Source organism: Physella acuta, unplaced genomic scaffold (assembly GCF_028476545.2).
Source record: "Physella acuta isolate Inbredline_101_S28 unplaced genomic scaffold, ASM2847654v3 ptg000863l, whole genome shotgun sequence".
Lineage (NCBI taxonomy): Eukaryota > Metazoa > Mollusca > Gastropoda > Physidae > Physella > Physella acuta.
The window spans coordinates 475544-493327 of NW_026732380.1; the positions used below are offsets into that span (position 1 = coordinate 475544).

Here is a 17784-nt window from a genome sequence, read left to right on the forward strand (position 1 = left end):
TTCTGTGTTTAAATCGTGGCTAGGTTTCATAGGTTATACTTGATCCATCTAATGTTGTGTTCTTTAGCTGGGAGCCAGACAGGATTCGAACTCAGACCACCAAGTGATGAGATAAACCTCGCCTTTAGTCAGTAGGAAATTTCTGTTCTATTTTTAAAAACGTAAACGTGCATGGCGACATGTGTGAGCAGGTGACGTCATTTATAGCAACTCAACAACATTGTGTTGAGCGAATCCTGCATCTGTTATATTGACAAGTCCAGGCATGATATTTTCATCTCTGTATTCTTAACAGGGTTATGGCTAGGCCAGGGTTATGGTCTAGACTCGGAACAAGATTATCAATAACAAAACCCTGCCGACTTAGCCTACAGATTAACCCCTTCGCACCCGAGTGTTTATTTTACTAGTAGGCCTACATGTTCGCAATTTCTCATGCCCTCTAACGTGAAACATGTACTTCCGTACACTTCAAAACAGCACTGTGATTTCCTGTTGTTATTACTCCAAAATTTACGCTCTAGATAGCTTCTATTTCCGTCACATATGACTTGGATTAAAGCGAGATAATCTATTCGACCGCATTCTCTCCCCTTAAGAGATCTGTATATCAGCGCCAGTTCACTCCCCTTAGCCCGGAACTCAACAAGTTCCCAGGCTCGTTCTGTTGTTAATTCCGGATACAATTTTTATCGAATCAGAATTGACGGCAGGCAGGAATTAGCATTGTTGTGTGTGTCAGTTGCTGTCTTAAATAGGAGCAGCTGTCGAGGGGGACAGATCACCATATTGTTGCCAATAGAATCTCACATTGGCCTGTTTATGGTAATTTTTTTGGTCATTGATTTCGTCGTTAAAAAAGAAAAAAAAATTTCAACAAGGAATGTTGTTTGTTGTTTACGTTTTTGGTGCTATTTTTAGATGCATTCAAATTTAGCTGGGAATGTAAGTGTTGTGTGAAATGAAAATTTAGCTGGGAATGTAAGTGTTGTGTGAGATGAAAATTTAGCTGGGAATGTAAGTGTTGTGTGAGATGAACATTTAGCTGGGAATGTAAGTGTTGTGTGAGATGAACATTTTGCTGGGAATGTAAGTGTTGTGTGAGATGAACATTTTGCTGGGAATGTAAGTGTTGTGTGAGATGAACATTTAGCTGGGAATGTAAGTGTTGTGTGAGATGAACATTTTGCTGGGAATGTAAGTGTTGTGTGAGATGAACATTTTGCTGGGAATGTAAGTGTTGTGTGAGATGAACATTTAGCTGGGAATGTAAGTGTTGTGTGAGATGAACATTTAGCTGGGAATGTAAGTGTTGTGTGAGATGAAATGAGATAATGTTGGCCACGGATTGCTGGAATTGTTGTTTCTTTGTGTAAGTTGAAATGTTCACAATTTTTAAATTGACAAAAGATTTAGGGAATGATTAAACAATGATGTAACAAGATGGATAAGTAAAACGGATAGATTGATTGATTGGTTTAATTGTTGATTGGTTGATTGGTTGATTGATTGGTTGATTGGTTGATTGGGTGATTGATTGGTTGATTGGTTGATTGGTTGATTGATTGATTGATTGATTGATTTGTTGATTGGTTGATTGGTTGATTGGTTGATTGGTTGATTGGTTGATTGGTTGATTGATTGGTTGTTTGGTTGAATGGTTGCACAACAGATGATAGCTCAACATTTCTGTGAGCGAGGGAAGGGTGAACGGATTAAAACAGGTCAGATGGACGGTCAGATGGACGGTTAGATGGACGGTCAGATGGACGGTCAGATGGACGGTTAGATGGACGGTCAGATGGACGGTCAGATGGACGGTTAGATGGACGGTCAGATGTACTGTCAGATGGACGGTCAGATGGACGGTCAGATGGACGGTCAGATGGACGGTCAGATGGACGGTCAGATGGACGGTCAGATGGACTGTCAGATGGACGGTCAGATGGACGGTCAGATGGACTGTCAGATGGACGGTCAGATGGACGGTCAGATGGACGGTCAGATGGACTGTCAGATGGACGGTCAGATGGACGGTCAGATGGACTGTCAGATGGACGGTCAGATAGACGGTCAAATGGAAGGTCAGATGGACGGTCAGACGGTCAAATGGACGGTTAGATGGACGGTCAGATGGACGGTCAGATAGACGGTCAGATAGTGGTTAAATGGAAGGTCGGATGGACGGTCAAATGGAAGGTCAGATGGACCGTCAGACGGTCAAATGGACGGTTAGATGGACGGTCAGATGGACAGTCAGATAGACGGTCAGATGGACGGTCAGATGGACGGTCAGATGGACGGTCAGATGGTGGTTAGATGGAATGTCAGATGGACGGTCAGATGGCGGTTAGATGGACGGTCAGTTGGACGGTCAGATGGTGGTTAGATGGAAGGTCGGATGGACGGTCAGATGGAAGGTCAGATGGACGGTCAGATGGACGGTCAGATGGACGGTCAAAAAAGAAAATAAATTAACGGTGTGATGTACGGCCAGATGGACCGTAAAATGGACGAACAATTCGATGGATGTTCAAACGAATGGATCAGATGGAAGGTCAAATGGGCGGTCTAATGGACGGTCAGATGGACGGTCAAATGGAAGGTGAGTAAGACGGTCAGATAGGGTGGTGAATTGACAACCCACATTGTGCATCAATAAGATTACCGGAGAACAATAGAAGGGAGACAAGCAATAAATTAATAACACTAGTGAAATAGTCAAAGGGAAACAACCAATAAATGAACACGAAAATACCGACATGTACGGTTATATACCTTTATTTTAACAAAAATACAAAATTCATCATGTTGTCGCCATCAGAGCCGTATACATGTTTTCGAGTTAGGGGGAGTGGCAAGTCGAGAAATATATATAATATATACACTAGCTGTATAAGATAGCTTCACTAAGGTGAAAAGTACTGTCAAACTTTACTAAGTAGAAAGTAAAAGAACAAAACACTATGTAGGCCGACAACACAAAACAATTTATCACATAAAACAAGAAACGCAACACAATCTGTGTTGTAGTCCTAGTGAAAAAACCAATTTGACAAAAAAGAATATTAAGACATGCGAACTATATTAGGGGAGATAATCGATCTCTTTATATAGATAAGTGTAGATCTACACATTGAATTAATTTTTATTGTCAAATTCATCCAGATCAATAATTAGTTTACTATTTAAATTAAAAAAAATAATTATTATTACTATTTGTTCGCTGTTTGTCGCCATATAGGCTACCTTTTAAAGCATTCGATATAGTTGCAAATGAAGGAACTTAACCAAATATTTTCATTGCATCATCAATATGACATGTATTCATTAATATTATTTAATTTAATTAAAATACCATTTAATTTAAATTATTTAATTTAATTTCTCGAAAACATTGTAAATAATTATCATTAATAAAAAAAGAGAAAGAATCCTTTTAATCAAACAAATGCCATAGTGCTGAACTGCGGCAAGTGTCATTTTTTTTTTAAAGAGAAGCATAAATAACAAAAGTTTAACTAAGTATTGACAACACAAAAATGTTTTTAATTCCTGGCCCCTGATTTTTACTACAGTAGAATTTCTTACTATAAATTTATTGCAATTTTTTTTTTTTTTTTTTTTTTTTTACTATAAATTTATTGAAAGATTTGTGGAACTAAAAGATAGCGAGCCAATAGAGTAGTCGTAAAGTGTTTGAAGTCATTTAAATATTTGTTTGTAAACGACGAAGAGCGGATTGTTTGATTTTATAAATTTAAAAAAAAATAATACTCAGCATACTTTTTTTTTATAAACTTATACGTACTTGTATTGATTAGATTTTGTTTTTGTATAATATTTAGAAGCTTTCAGATTGCAGTAAAATATTCAAACGAACAAACAATTTTCTTATAAATTTTCAACTTTCCCGCTTACTTCCCTTATTCTGTTACACGATTCCCTCCCCTAGTCTAGCCACCGTGTCTTGTTTGATAAGTGTAGCGTTACACGCCAGCCAGCCGTGTTTGTTGTGTGTTGTTTGATCAGGCTGTTTGGTTCACATAGGTCAGTTGACCCAGGCCAAGTCCTCGTGAGATCAGATTTTCACTTCGTATCTCATGATAATCTACTTTTATCTTCTCATAATGAACTACTTGGTATCTAAGTTCATGATACTCGACTTTTATCTTCTCATAATGAACAACTTTGTATCTAAGCTTATGATATTCGACTTTTTTCTTCTCATAATGAACAACTTGGTATCTAAGCTTATGATATTCGACTTTTATCTTTTCATAATGAACTTCTTGGTATCTAAGCTTATGATACTCTACTTTTATCTTCTCATAATGAACAACTAGGTATCCAAGTTCATGATACTCAACTTAGCTCACATGACTTGATATCTTAGCTCTATACTTGATATCTTAACTCCTGATACACAAGCTGATATTTAAGCTCAAGACTTTATACCTTAGCCCATTCAGCTTGACTTGTTATCTTAATATCTTAGCAGATGACATTACAACACATATTTATGACATGACATTTCCATACAAACATGATATTTCTACACCACCAAAGGATACATGACATTCCTGCTAATGACACATGATAATTTTACACAAATTTTGACAAAATATTTATTATAAACAAATGACACTTGACATTTCTATATCAACATGACACATGACATTCTGTACGAACAGACGTTACATGGCATGGCATTTTCTTGTAATTGAACTTTAAAGTTGGGTAGATATTGTGTTTTTATCCTTCGGCAAATTTGAATCTAAGCGAGTAATTTTAGTTGCCTGAATGTCACATTTTGTTTGTTACATACATATTTTAAATCTATTTTCATTTTTTAAAAATTGACAAAAATTTTCGGTGACTTATTTTCTTGACTTTCAAACAAAGTCGTTTATTTTAAAAAGTAGTTGAGAACAAGTTTCATAAACCTGCTGTAACTTTCGACAAAAAAAAAGCCAATATTTAAATAACCAAATTAATTAACTTTCGGTTAGATCAATTACGATAGGGAGAGATTCAGCAGACGTGAAGCAGACGTGACCAATGGCGTGCCACAGCCAAACGTCAGGCACACACGAAGCGGGGGGGGGGGGGGGGGGGGGGGCGAAGTTTCTGCGTGACGTGGCTAGCCCAGAATGAAAGCATTGTTTTAGTTTGATGAATCAACACACTAGCAGTGGCGTGGCTAGACCAGAAAGAGGCGTAGCGATGGGGGGGGGGCAGGGGCGGCAGGGGGGGGGGGGACGACATATGTCTCCGGGTTGTAAAAACAAATAAAAATGTCATTTTAGCTGCATTTTTTGCAGTTTGAGGGGGGGGGGGTGCAAATCGAAAGTTTGAGGGGAGGGGGTGCAAATCGAAAGTTTTAGGTGGGGGGGGGGGGGGGGGGTTACAAATTGAAAATTTGCTCTCGAGGGGGGCGCCAAACTGAAAGTTTGTCCCCGGGCGCCGGGAAGGGTCGCTACGCCTCTGCCCAGAATGAAAGCATTGTTTTAGTTTGATGAATCCAGGTATCAACACACTAGCAGTGGCGTGGCTAGGGTTCTCGGTCAATGCCACCCTACCTCACTAAATCCACATACACATGTGGTTTTTTTATTACACAATCGTTACTCTACATTCAACTCTTAATATCAACAATTCCCAAATGGACCAATTTAGCCCAATTAAAAATACTTTAAAAACGTCAGTACAGAAAATAAGGTCGATACACAGATTGTGCTTGTTAGACGACCTTCTATGTTTTGACACAAAACACAATCAATCAAAGTTAATGGCACTAGAGTTAGCTAAGTCCATAAACAATTTAATCATCAGCTCCTAAATAAGCTATTAAAATCCCAATATTCGCCCCTCAATTAATTCCAGTTTACCAACAAGCCTACCCCATTATTAAAATGGCCCTGGACCAGACGAACAAAATATTCATGTACACACCTGGTGTGGTTCCCTCAACGACCATCGGCAAGGAAACACCACACCCCATTGTCCCCACCCCTCCTGTCAAACACATGCCTACGTCAGACTAAATAGGTCTATATGTTTACGATCAGGGCGAAATCACCATAGTCTGTGTACATAGGACAGGATTGAATATGTTGGCAAGTTGATAATCAGTTAGCAAATTGTTGTTTCATTCCATCGGAATTCAGGAGAGTATATATTATAATTTAATGATATATATATATATATATATATATATATATATGCACATATAAACGCAGATATATGCATATAACGGCATATATATACATATTTATATACACAAATTTACTTTTATATATATATATATATATATATATATATATATATATATATATATATATATATATATATATATATATATATATATATATATATATATATATATATATATATATATATATGTTTATATATATATAAACACTAAACACATTCATGCATATATGTATATGTTATACAAATATATGTATATATATATATATATATATATATATATATATATATATATATATATATATATATATATATATATATATATATATATATATATATACATATATATATATATATATATATATATATATATATAGTGTATGTATATTGTATGTATTTTCACGTAGAGAGGCAAGGTTTGTGCATGAATGTGTACTGGTTGTGTCCATTTTGTGAGTTTAGTTTATATTCACCATGTCTATGACTTGTCTCTGTCTTCATGTCTGTATGGTGTGTGTAGTGGTATATACCATTATGTATCTGAGTGTAAATATCACTGTGTGTCTGTAAATATCACTGTGTGTCTGTATATATTATTATCACTGTCTGTCTGTATGTATCATTGCGTATCTGTATATACGTAGGCCTATGTATGTTTCATTATGTGTATGTATATATGAGTCTGCGTGAGTGTATGTGCACGTGACCAGACGCCAGCACCTAGTGTGCACGTGAGCAGACGCCAGCACCTAGTGTGTGCGAGTGAGCTGAGAGTCTATCATTCTCAGCACGTGCATCACGAGGTCAGTGCTGAGGTCATAAACTCTCTCCTCAACTCTCACCCTGCCCACTGTCAGCTGACCCCTCACAAGGTGACCAGTGTGAGCACGCAAGCACGTACATTAGCACTCACACTGTCAGCAGTTTAACCCATGGACAACTTTCAATGACAGCCAAATTTGACAGCTGATATCTAATTATCTCCCCACTGTTGTACTGCTAGTCTTAAGCTCCGTCCAGATAGAATCATGTCAACATACCCAACATATCAACATCTGACGTATCAAACCACAACAAATAATAGACTGATGACGTCACGTGAGCAATTGATGACGTCACATCTAGAGAGATGAGACAACACTTTGTAAAATTGGTTTTGATTGGCTGATACTCTGTGTCCTGTGTCTTTTTGCAGATGTCAATGGCCCGGATGTTGTCTAAGTTTTCACAAAAGGAGAGCTGACTTGCTCGTTAAGGAAATTTGGCGAGCTTGAAGAGTCTTCAAAGTGTGTGTTTGTGTGTGTTTGTGTGTTTGTGTGTGTGTGTGGGGGGGGGGGTGATATTAGTTGTGTAACTAGCGCCTTATATGTTGTGGTTTTTGTTATGATTGTGGTTTATCTGTTCAAATAGAGTCTGTTGTCTGTATACATGTCTGATGTAGACAGTGGCGTAGCCATGATCGTCCCAAGGGGGGGGGGGGTTCCAATTTTTACCCGGGGACAAACTTTCGATTTGCACCCCCCCCCCTCAAACTTTCGATTTGCACCCCCCTCATACTTTTTCTATATACCGAGGGGTCTATGGGGGGGGGGGGTTATGACCCCCCTAACCCCCCCTGCCTACGCCACTGGATGTAGACATGCTGAACATTTATAAAACGATAATGTTTATAATTTATTAAGGGCAAAAGCTGGATGACTGTTAGGTGCAATAATAAATGGTGTACACAAGTATAACTGTTCCAATAAATGCTGTACACATAATGTACAACTGTTTCAATAAATGTACACATACTTTACAACTGTTCCAATAAATGTTGTACACAAATTGTACACATGGTATAAGTCATATCTAGTGTGAATAGGTTCCTAACGCTAAGCTTACATTGTTGATATTGGAATGAAGGGGGGGGGGGGGGGGGTGGGGGTGGGACAGCCCGCCCCACGTGCCATCCTTACGGCGCTACCCGATCATTATGCTGCTAAAATGCCATCAACACAAGCCTGGCTGGGGTAGTTGGCAGGCGTTTTGTAAACTACTGAACTCTCCAACATGTATTCTAGAAGAGTTCATTAATTAATCGCTGTGTACTGATTGGCATGTCGCGGGATATTTTGTTCAGTATTCGTTTAAAAATTAACAACAGTACACGTTCAGACCTGGCGGTGAGTATGGTAGATAGAGTAGAGTTCATCTGTTTTTGTGGCCTCCGCATAGTGTGATTATTTATATCTCCAGTCGACTTTTCTGTCCCTCGCATCATTCAGGTACTTATTAGAGCTGAGTGGACTCAAGGACGTCGTACAGAATCAAGTCCGGGATGCGAACTCGAGACTTTAGCGGTCCTGCGCTCTACCATCCAACCACGCCGTCCGTTGTATCCGCTTTTACGAGAAGACGATCAACGCCAACAACATATTACATAATAACATACTTTAGTTGACGTCATAATACCAACATTTCAACATAATCTCGACACTCATGACTTTATATTGAAAACCCACTTGACACCAGTTAAGGAGAGAAAGTGCTTGCACACGTCTCCAACATTTATCTTTATTTACTCATCTATTCTCATTCAGCCGAGTCAGCCGCGAATGGTATATAAACATGGGATGAAGGAACGCGGACCATCAAGAGCTCCGTTTAACGACTTTCATCACTTTCTCAAATATCATCACTACAGGTAGAAATTACGTTGTTTCTTTAAATAGTAGCAGTTAAAATTTAATATAGTAGAGGGTCTCAGTTAGGTAAAAAAAAAAGAGCTCAAGTGTTTCTGTGACCATAGTTTAAAGGTAAAGTAGAGTTCATCTATTTCTATCATAGACTTTTCCCGTCAGTGCTGAGCCGAGTCATAGCATAGATTCACGTCTACACATTTCCTTCCACTTTACTCAACAAAGATCATCTATCACACGTCTACACATTTCCTTCCACTTTACTCAACAAAGATCATCTATCACACGTCTACACATTTCCTTTCACTTTACTCAACAAAGATCATCTATCACACGTCTACACATTTCCTTTCACTTTACTCAACAAAGATCATCTATCACACGTCTACATATTACCTTTCACTTTACTCAACAAAGATCATCTATCACACGTCTACACATTTCCTTTCACTTTACTCAACAAAGATCATCTATCACACGTCTACACATTTCCTTTCACTTTACTCAACAAAGATCATCTATCACACGTCTACACATTTCCTTCCACTTTACTCAACAAAGATCATCTATCACACGTCTACACATTTCTTTCCACTTTACTCAACAAAGATCATCTATCACACGTCTACACATTTCCTTTCACTTTACTCAACAAAGATCATCTATCACACGTCTACACATTTCCTTCCACTTTACTCAACAAAGATCATCTATCACACATCTGCAGCTTGGCTAAAGCCTACACTACGGCGAATTGCTCTTTGTCCGATATTGCTCTTTGTCCGATATTCAGATTGTAGAGAAGCGGTGCATGATTCCGCTTCATAAAGATATTTTAATATACATGTACAGACGATAGATCAATCTTACCAGTCAACAACCTGTCTTGTTCTGATCTAACCGGTCTATAACCTGTCTTGTATCAATCTAACCAGTCTATAACTTCTCTTGATCTAATCAGTCGATAACCTGTCTTGTCCTGATCTAACCAGTCAATAACCTGTCTTGTCTTGATCTAACCAGTCAATAACCTGTCTTGTCCTGATCTAACCAGACAATAACCTGTCTTGTCTTGATCTAACCAGTCAATAACCTGTCTTGTATCAATCTAACCAGTCAATAACCTGTCTTGTCTTGATCTAACCAGTCAATAACCTGTCTTGTCCTGATCTAACCAGACAATAACCTGTCTTGTCCTGATCTAACCAGTCAATAACCTGTCTTGTCCTGATCTAACCAGTCAATAACCTGTCTTGTCCTGATCTAACCAGTCAATAACCTGTCTTGTCCTGATCTAACCAGTCAATAACCTGTCTTGTCCTGATCTAACCAGTCAATAACCTGTCTTGTCCTGATCTAACCAGTCAATAACCTGTCTTGTCCTGATCTAACCAGTCAATAACCTGTCTTGTCTTGTATCCCCAGCCCCCAGTAACGATGAAGGCCCTCCTCAGTCTGTTGGCTACCCTGTGTTTAACAAGAGAGATCTTTGCCTACACCCTTGACCGTTTGCCTGAAGTTGCCGACACACTTGACCGTCTGTCTGAAGTTGACCGTCTGCCTGAAGTTGACCGTCTGCCTGAAGTTGACGGCAAAGTTGACCGTTTGCCTGAAGTTGACCGTCTGCCTGAAGTTGACGGCAAAGTTGACCGTCTGTCTGAAGTTTCCGACACACTTGACCGTCTGTCTGAAGTTGCCGAAAAAGTTGACCGTCTGCCTGAAGTTGACCACACACTTGACCGTTTGCCTGAAGTTGCCGACACAGTTGACCGTCTGCCTGAAGTTGACGAAAAAGTTGACCGTCTGCCTGAAGTTGACCACACAGTTGACCGTTTGCCTGAAGTTGACCACACACTTGACCGTCTGTCTGAAGTTGACGACTCAGTTGACCTTCAGCCGGAAATTGCCGGCCGCACGTTTGAAGAGACGGAAAACTTTAGCACAAGTCCAGCGTCGACATCAGGTAGACATGACGTCATAGTTTAAACTTTGACATCAGGTAGACATGACGTCATAGTTTAAACTTTGACACAAGGTAGACATGACGTCATAGTTTAAACTTTGACACCAGGTAGACATGACGTCATAGTTTAAACTTTGACTCCATCAACGCCTGACCTTACAACTTAAACGTGCTGCTAATTAAGAATCAAAGATTAACTTCGGCAATCTATTAAAGTTTCCTCTTAAGATTCAAGAATGTTTTACTTAGTGTCAGTTTGTACATGTTTTTTTTTTCTCTAGGTAATATCCCTGATGAATGGCACTGCCTGAACAAAGAAGATCTAAAGTAAGTCGACCACATCTTGGGTCACTAAAAATATACATTATATAAAAATATATCTATGTGAATATGTATATACGTACATACTTACATATATATATATATATATATATATATATATATATATATATATATATATATATATATATATATATATATATATATATATATATATATATAAGGCCCTACACATAGTTCAGAGCAGTAAAATCGATAATCCAGGATTTAATTTAAACCATCTAATTTGCATTTTTTAATTCAGGTTACACACTTGTAAGACAATAGCGCCTTATATTTTCTACCAGCACGTACATTGTATGAGAGGAGAGTCTAGATAGGATACTCTAGAAATCTTGAGAATCTAGATTCTTTTGATAGAATAGTCCACATCTAGACCTGTAGCCACCAAGTACTCTAACTGAACTGTAGCCACCAAGTACTCTAACTGACCTGTAGCCATCAAGTACTCTAACTGACCTGTAGCCACCAAGTACTTTAACTGACCTGTAGCCACCAAGTACTCTAACTGACCTGTAGCCACCAAGTACTCTAACTGACCTGTAGCCACCAAGTACTCTAACTGACCTGTAGCCACCAAGTACTCTAACTGACCTGTAGCCACCAAGTACTCTAGTTGACCTGTAGCCACCAAGTACTCTAACTGACGTGTAGCCACCAAGTACTCTAGCTGACATGTAGCCACCAAGTACTCTAACTGACCTGTAGCACCAAGTACTCTAACTGACCTGTAGCACCAAGTACTCTGACATGTAGCCACCAAGTACTCTAACTGACCTGTAGCCATCAAGTACTCTAACTGACCTGTAGCCACCAAGTACTCTAACTGACCTGTAGCCATCAAGTACTCTAACTGACCTGTAGCCACCAAGTACTCTAACTGACCTGTAGCCACCAAGTACTCTAACTGACCTGTAGCCACCAAGTACTCTAACTGACCTGTAGCCACCAAGTACTCTGACCTGTAGCCACCAAGTACTCTGACCTGTAGCCACCAAGTACTCTAACTGACCTGTAGCCACCAAGTACTCTAACTGACCTGTAGCCACCAAGTACTCTAACTGACCTGTAGACACCAAGTACTCTGACCTGTAGACACCAAGTACTCTGACCTGTAGCCACCAAGTACTCTGACCTGTAGCCACCAAGTACTCTAACTGACCTGTAGCCACCAAGTACTCTAACTGACCTGTAGCCACCAAGTACTCTAACTGACCTGTAGCCACCAAGTACTCTAACTGACCTGTAGCCACCAAGTACTCTAACTGACCTGTAGACACCAAGTACTCTGACCTGTAGACACCAAGTACTCTAACTGACCTGTAGCCACCAAGTACTCTAACTGAACTGTAGCCACCAAGTACTCTAACTGACCTGTAGCCACCAAGTACTCTAACTGACCTGTAGCCACCAAGTACTCTAGCTGACCTGTAGCCACCAAGTACTCTAACTGACCTGTAGCCACCAAGTACTCTAACTGACCTGTAGCCACCTAGTACTCTAACTGACCTGTAGCCACCAAGTACTCTAACCTGTAGCACCAAGTACTCTAACTGACCTGTAGCCACCAACTACTCTAACTGACCTGTAGCCACCAAGTACTCTAACTGACCTGTAGCTACCAAGTACTCTAACTGACCTGTAGCCACCAAGTACTCTAACTGACCTGTAGCCACCAAGTACTCTAACTGACCTGTAGCCACCAAGTACTCTAACTGACCTGTAGCCACCAAGTACTTTAACTGACCTGTAGCCACCAAGTACTCTAACTGACCTGTAGCCACCAAGTACTCTAACTGACCTGTAGCCACCAAGTACTCTGACCTGTAGCCACCAAGTACTCTGACCTGTAGCAACCAAGTACTCTGACCTGTAGCCACCAAGTACTCTAACTGACCTGTAGCCACCAAGTACTCTGACCTGTAGCCACCAAGTACTCTAACTGACCTGTAGCCACCAAGTACTCTAACTGACCTGTAGCCACCAAGTACTCTAACTGACCTGTAGCCACCAAGTACCCTAACTGACCTGTAGCCACCAAGTACTCTAACTGACCTGTAGCCACCAAGTACTCTAACTGACCTGTAGCCACCAAGTACTCTAGCTGACCTGTAGCCACCAAGTACTCTAACTGACCTGTAGCCACCAAGTACTCTGACCTGTAGCCACCAAGTACTCTAACTGACCTGTAGCCACCAAGTACTCTGACCTGTAGCCACCAAGTACTCTAGCTGACCTGTAGCCACCAAGTACTCTGACCTGTAGCCACCAAGTACTCTAACTGACCTGTAGCCACCAAGTACTCTAACTGACCTGTAGCCACCAAGTACTCTAGCTGACCTGTAGCCACCAAGTACTCTAACTGACCTGTAGCCACCAAGTACTCTAACTGACCTGTAGCCACCAAGTACTCTAACTGACCTGTAGCCACCAAGTACTCTAACTGACCTGTAGCCACCAAGTACTCTAACTGACCTGTAGCCACCAAGTACTCTAGCTGACCTGTAGCCACCAAGTACTCTAACTGACCTGTAGCCACCAAGTACTCTGACCTGTAGCCACCAAGTACTCTGACTGACCTGTAGCCACCAAGTACTCTGACCTGTAGCCACCAAGTACTCTAACTGACCTGTAGCCACCAAGTACTCTAACTGACCTGTAGCCACCAAGTACTCTGACCTGTAGCCACCAAGTACTCTGACCTGTAGCCACCAAGTACTCTGACCTGTAGCCACCAAGTACTCTAACTGACCTGTAGCCACCAAGTACTCTAACTGACCTGTAGCCACCAAGTACTCTGACTGACGTGTAGCCACCAAGTACTCTAGCTGACCTGTAGCCACCAAGTACTCTAACTGACCTGTAGCCACCAAGTACTCTAACTGACCTGTAGCCACCAAGTACTCTGACCTGTAGCCACCAAGTACTCTAACTGACCTGAAGCCACCAAGTACTCTGACCTGTAGCCACCAAGTACTCTGACCTGTAGCCACCAAGTACTCTGACCTGTAGCCACCAAGTACTCTGACCTGTAGCCACCAAGTACTCTGACCTGTAGCCACCAAGTACTCTAGCTGACCTGTAGCCACCAAGTACTCTGACCTGTAGCCACCAAGTACTCTAACTGACCTGTAGCCACCAAGTACTCTAACTGACCTGTAGCCACCAAGTACTCTAACTGACCTGTAGCCACCAAGTACTCTAACTGACCTGTAGCCACCAAGTACTTTAACTGACCTGTAGCCACCAAGTACTCTAACTGACCTGTAGCCACCAAGTACTCTAACTGACCTGTAGCCACCAAGTACTCTGACCTGTAGCCACCAAGTACTCTGACCTGTAGCAACCAAGTACTCTGACCTGTAGCCACCAAGTACTCTAACTGACCTGTAGCCACCAAGTACTCTGACCTGTAGCCACCAAGTACTCTAACTGACCTGTAGCCACCAAGTACTCTAACTGACCTGTAGCCACCAAGTACTCTAACTGACCTGTAGCCACCAAGTACCCTAACTGACCTGTAGCCACCAAGTACTCTAACTGACCTGTAGCCACCAAGTACTCTGACCTGTAGCCACCAAGTACTCTAACTGACCTGTAGCCACCAAGTACTCTAGCTGACCTGTAGCCACCAAGTACTCTAACTGACCTGTATCCACCAAGAACTCTAGCTGACCTGTAGCCACCAAGTACTCTAACTGACCTGTAGCCACCAAGTACTCTATCTGACCTGTAGCCACCAAGTACTCTAGCTGACCTGTGGCCACCAAGTACTCTAGCTGACCTGTAGCCACCAAGTACTCTAGCTGACCTGTAGCCACCAAGTACTCTAACTGACCTGTAGCCACCAAGTACTCTGACCTGTAGCCACCAAGTACTCTGACCTGTAGCCACCAAGTACTCTAACTGACCTGTAGCCACCAAGAACTCTAGCTGACCTGTAGCCACCAAGTACTCTAACTGACCTGTAGCCACCAAGTACTCTGACCTGTAGCCACCAAGTACTCTGACCTGTATCCACCAAGTACTCTAACTGACCTGTAGCCACCAAGTACTCTAACTGACCTGTAGCCACCAAGTACTCTAACTGACCTGTAGCCACCAAGTACTCTATCTGACCTGTAGCCACCAAGTACTCTAGCTGACCTGTAGCCACCAAGTACTCTAGCTGACCTGTAGCCACCAAGTACTCTAGCTGACCTGTAGCCACCAAGTACTCTAACTGACCTGTAGCCACCAAGTACTCTGACCTGTAGCCACCAAGTACTCTGACCTGTAGCCACCAAGTACTCTAACTGACCTGTAGCCACCAAGTACTCTAACTGACCTGTAGCCACCAAGTACTCTAGCTGACCTGTAGCCACCAAGTACTCTAACTGACCTGTAGCCACCAAGTACTCTAACTGACCTGTAGCCACCAAGTACTCTGACCTGTAGCCACCAAGTACTCTAACTGACCTGTAGCCACCAAATACCTGACACTTCATATTGTCATTGAACCATCCTGACAAAAAAACGTTTTGAACCTTCCTTACTGTTGTATAGGCTTGAAAACCCTAAGTATTCATTCTTTATAAAGTTAAATTCTTTCAAAAATTAAGGCAAGCGATAAAATTATAGTTTCATTTAAAAAAATTAAAGTTGTTTGGGAACAATCGATTACTCTCAATTCATATTTTTTAATAAAAGCCGTTTAGAATTATTAATTTTTTCAGTTCAAATATTTGTAGTTATTTCACAAATGTTATAAAATATTTAGTTTTGGTTGAAAAATATGTTTTCTGGCAACACCAATCTGGATCCAGCGTTTCAATCCTGTAAAAAACTGATTTTGTCCTCGTCCACCCTCTAGCTGCCCGGACATCGACTTCTGTATTGCCGCCTTGACCTGCGAGTGCGAGCCTGGATGGGCCGGTGTGTACTGTACACAGCCCTGCTCGTCGCCCTGTGTACACGGGACATGTGACGTCACATCAGACGGGTCCTACTGCAACTGTCAGCCATCTTGGACTGGGCTACACTGCGACCAGGAAATCTACCCGGAAGGTGAGTAAACTATTCATGCCATAGGGGATCTTATAACTGCTCTACACAGAAGGTGAGTAAACTGTTCATGCCATAGGGATCTTATAACTGCTCTACACAGAAGGTGAGTAAACTGTTCATGCCATAGGCGATCTTATAACTGCTCGTCCATAGGTGACGTCACGCACCATAGACCGATTTATACCCCCCCCCCCCCCCCCCACTCCCATCGCCGGATAAATCAGAATACTACGCAAGCCTTTTGCAATGTTATTTTTGTGTGTTTTGACAAATGGGCCCCCGAAAAATTGCTCCCAACAAATGGGCTCCCAACATATTGGCTCCCGGCAAAATGACTTCCGACATATTTGCTCCAGACAAATGAATCGTATGACCACTATTGGCATAAAAGTAACAAATTTGTCCTACCTCTACTACCACAATAACCTCTTTTAAATGCCTGAATGAAAATAATGTTTCAAGAACTAACAGCAGTTCGTAAACAAATCGTATTGAAATGGGCCTTTTTGTCGGGAGCCTAATATGACGGAAGCCTATTTGTTGGGAGTCGTAATGCCATGAGTCTAATTGATGGAAGCCTATTTGACGGAATCCTATTTGACGGGAGCCTAAATGACGGGGGGGGGAGGGGGGAAGAAGAGAATTCGTCGGGAGTCGTTTTGTCGGGAGCCTATATGACGGGATTTATTTTGGCGGGGCCATTTAGCTAACCAGTTTTCGAGCTTCCTACTAAATATTCTGCGTGTAATGTCAACAATAATAATGTTGACATTTGAAAATTTAAAAAATTTGCTGACAATCTTATTGTAATGTAATTTAACCAAAATACGAAATGTTGACAGGATTTAGTAGACTAGAACAAGAAACGGCCACCGAATGAATCCATCATAACAAGGACGACAACTCTAGACCATCTATCATATTGACAAGGGCACTGGAGCTCTCCATAACTAGAGAAACGACCACCCCGTCAGGAAATAAAGTCAAAGCTTGAAATCACTACGCTAGGGAATAAATAAAAAAATATATACTAGTCACAGTAAAACGTCTTGTTTGTTATTTTGTTCTTGCTTGGCGGAGCGGGGTCAGAATGTACATAAATGGCGTCAACTCCTTTAAATACCCATACTAGCATCCAGTGTTTCTTCCAGACTTTTTTCTCCGGGGGGGGGGGGGGGGGGGGGGGGGAAGAGAAGAGATGCCTGGAAGTAACTGCTAGCATCGTCAGCTGTACCTTCAATAAATTCCTCAACTGACCATTAGGTTGGGAAATGTTCTTGTAAAAAATTCTTGGATCCGGAGTAAATGAGCATAGATTTTAATATAAAATAAACTGGGAGTGATATCCCCTAAGCTTTCTCGAATATTCTTATATAAAACAACAGGGGATGGGAACTCGGGATATAGATCTAGTTATGATTTTTAATCCATTTTAAATACTTAAAGTTTTTAAAATAGAATAGAATCTCATAGAAAAAAGTATTGCGCACCAAGCGAACGCCGAATAAAGATGTTCATAATGGTGCGCAATATTATTAGTAC

The 17784-nt window shown here is 41.1% G+C and overlaps 1 protein-coding gene across 1 annotated transcript; it reads left to right on the forward strand.

Annotated features, from left to right (window-relative positions):
* The first annotated feature begins 1825 nt into the window (after positions 1-1825).
* LOC131952293 (uncharacterized) lies at positions 1826-17276 on the forward strand. Its single transcript, XM_059314900.1, has 5 exons — positions 1826-2116; positions 10320-10857; positions 11139-11184; positions 16049-16242; positions 17085-17276. The coding sequence occupies exons 1-5, from the start codon at positions 1826-1828 to the stop codon at positions 17120-17122; spliced, it is 1107 nt and encodes a 368-aa protein (XP_059170883.1). The 3' UTR covers positions 17123-17276.
* The last annotated feature ends 508 nt before the right edge of the window (positions 17277-17784 follow it).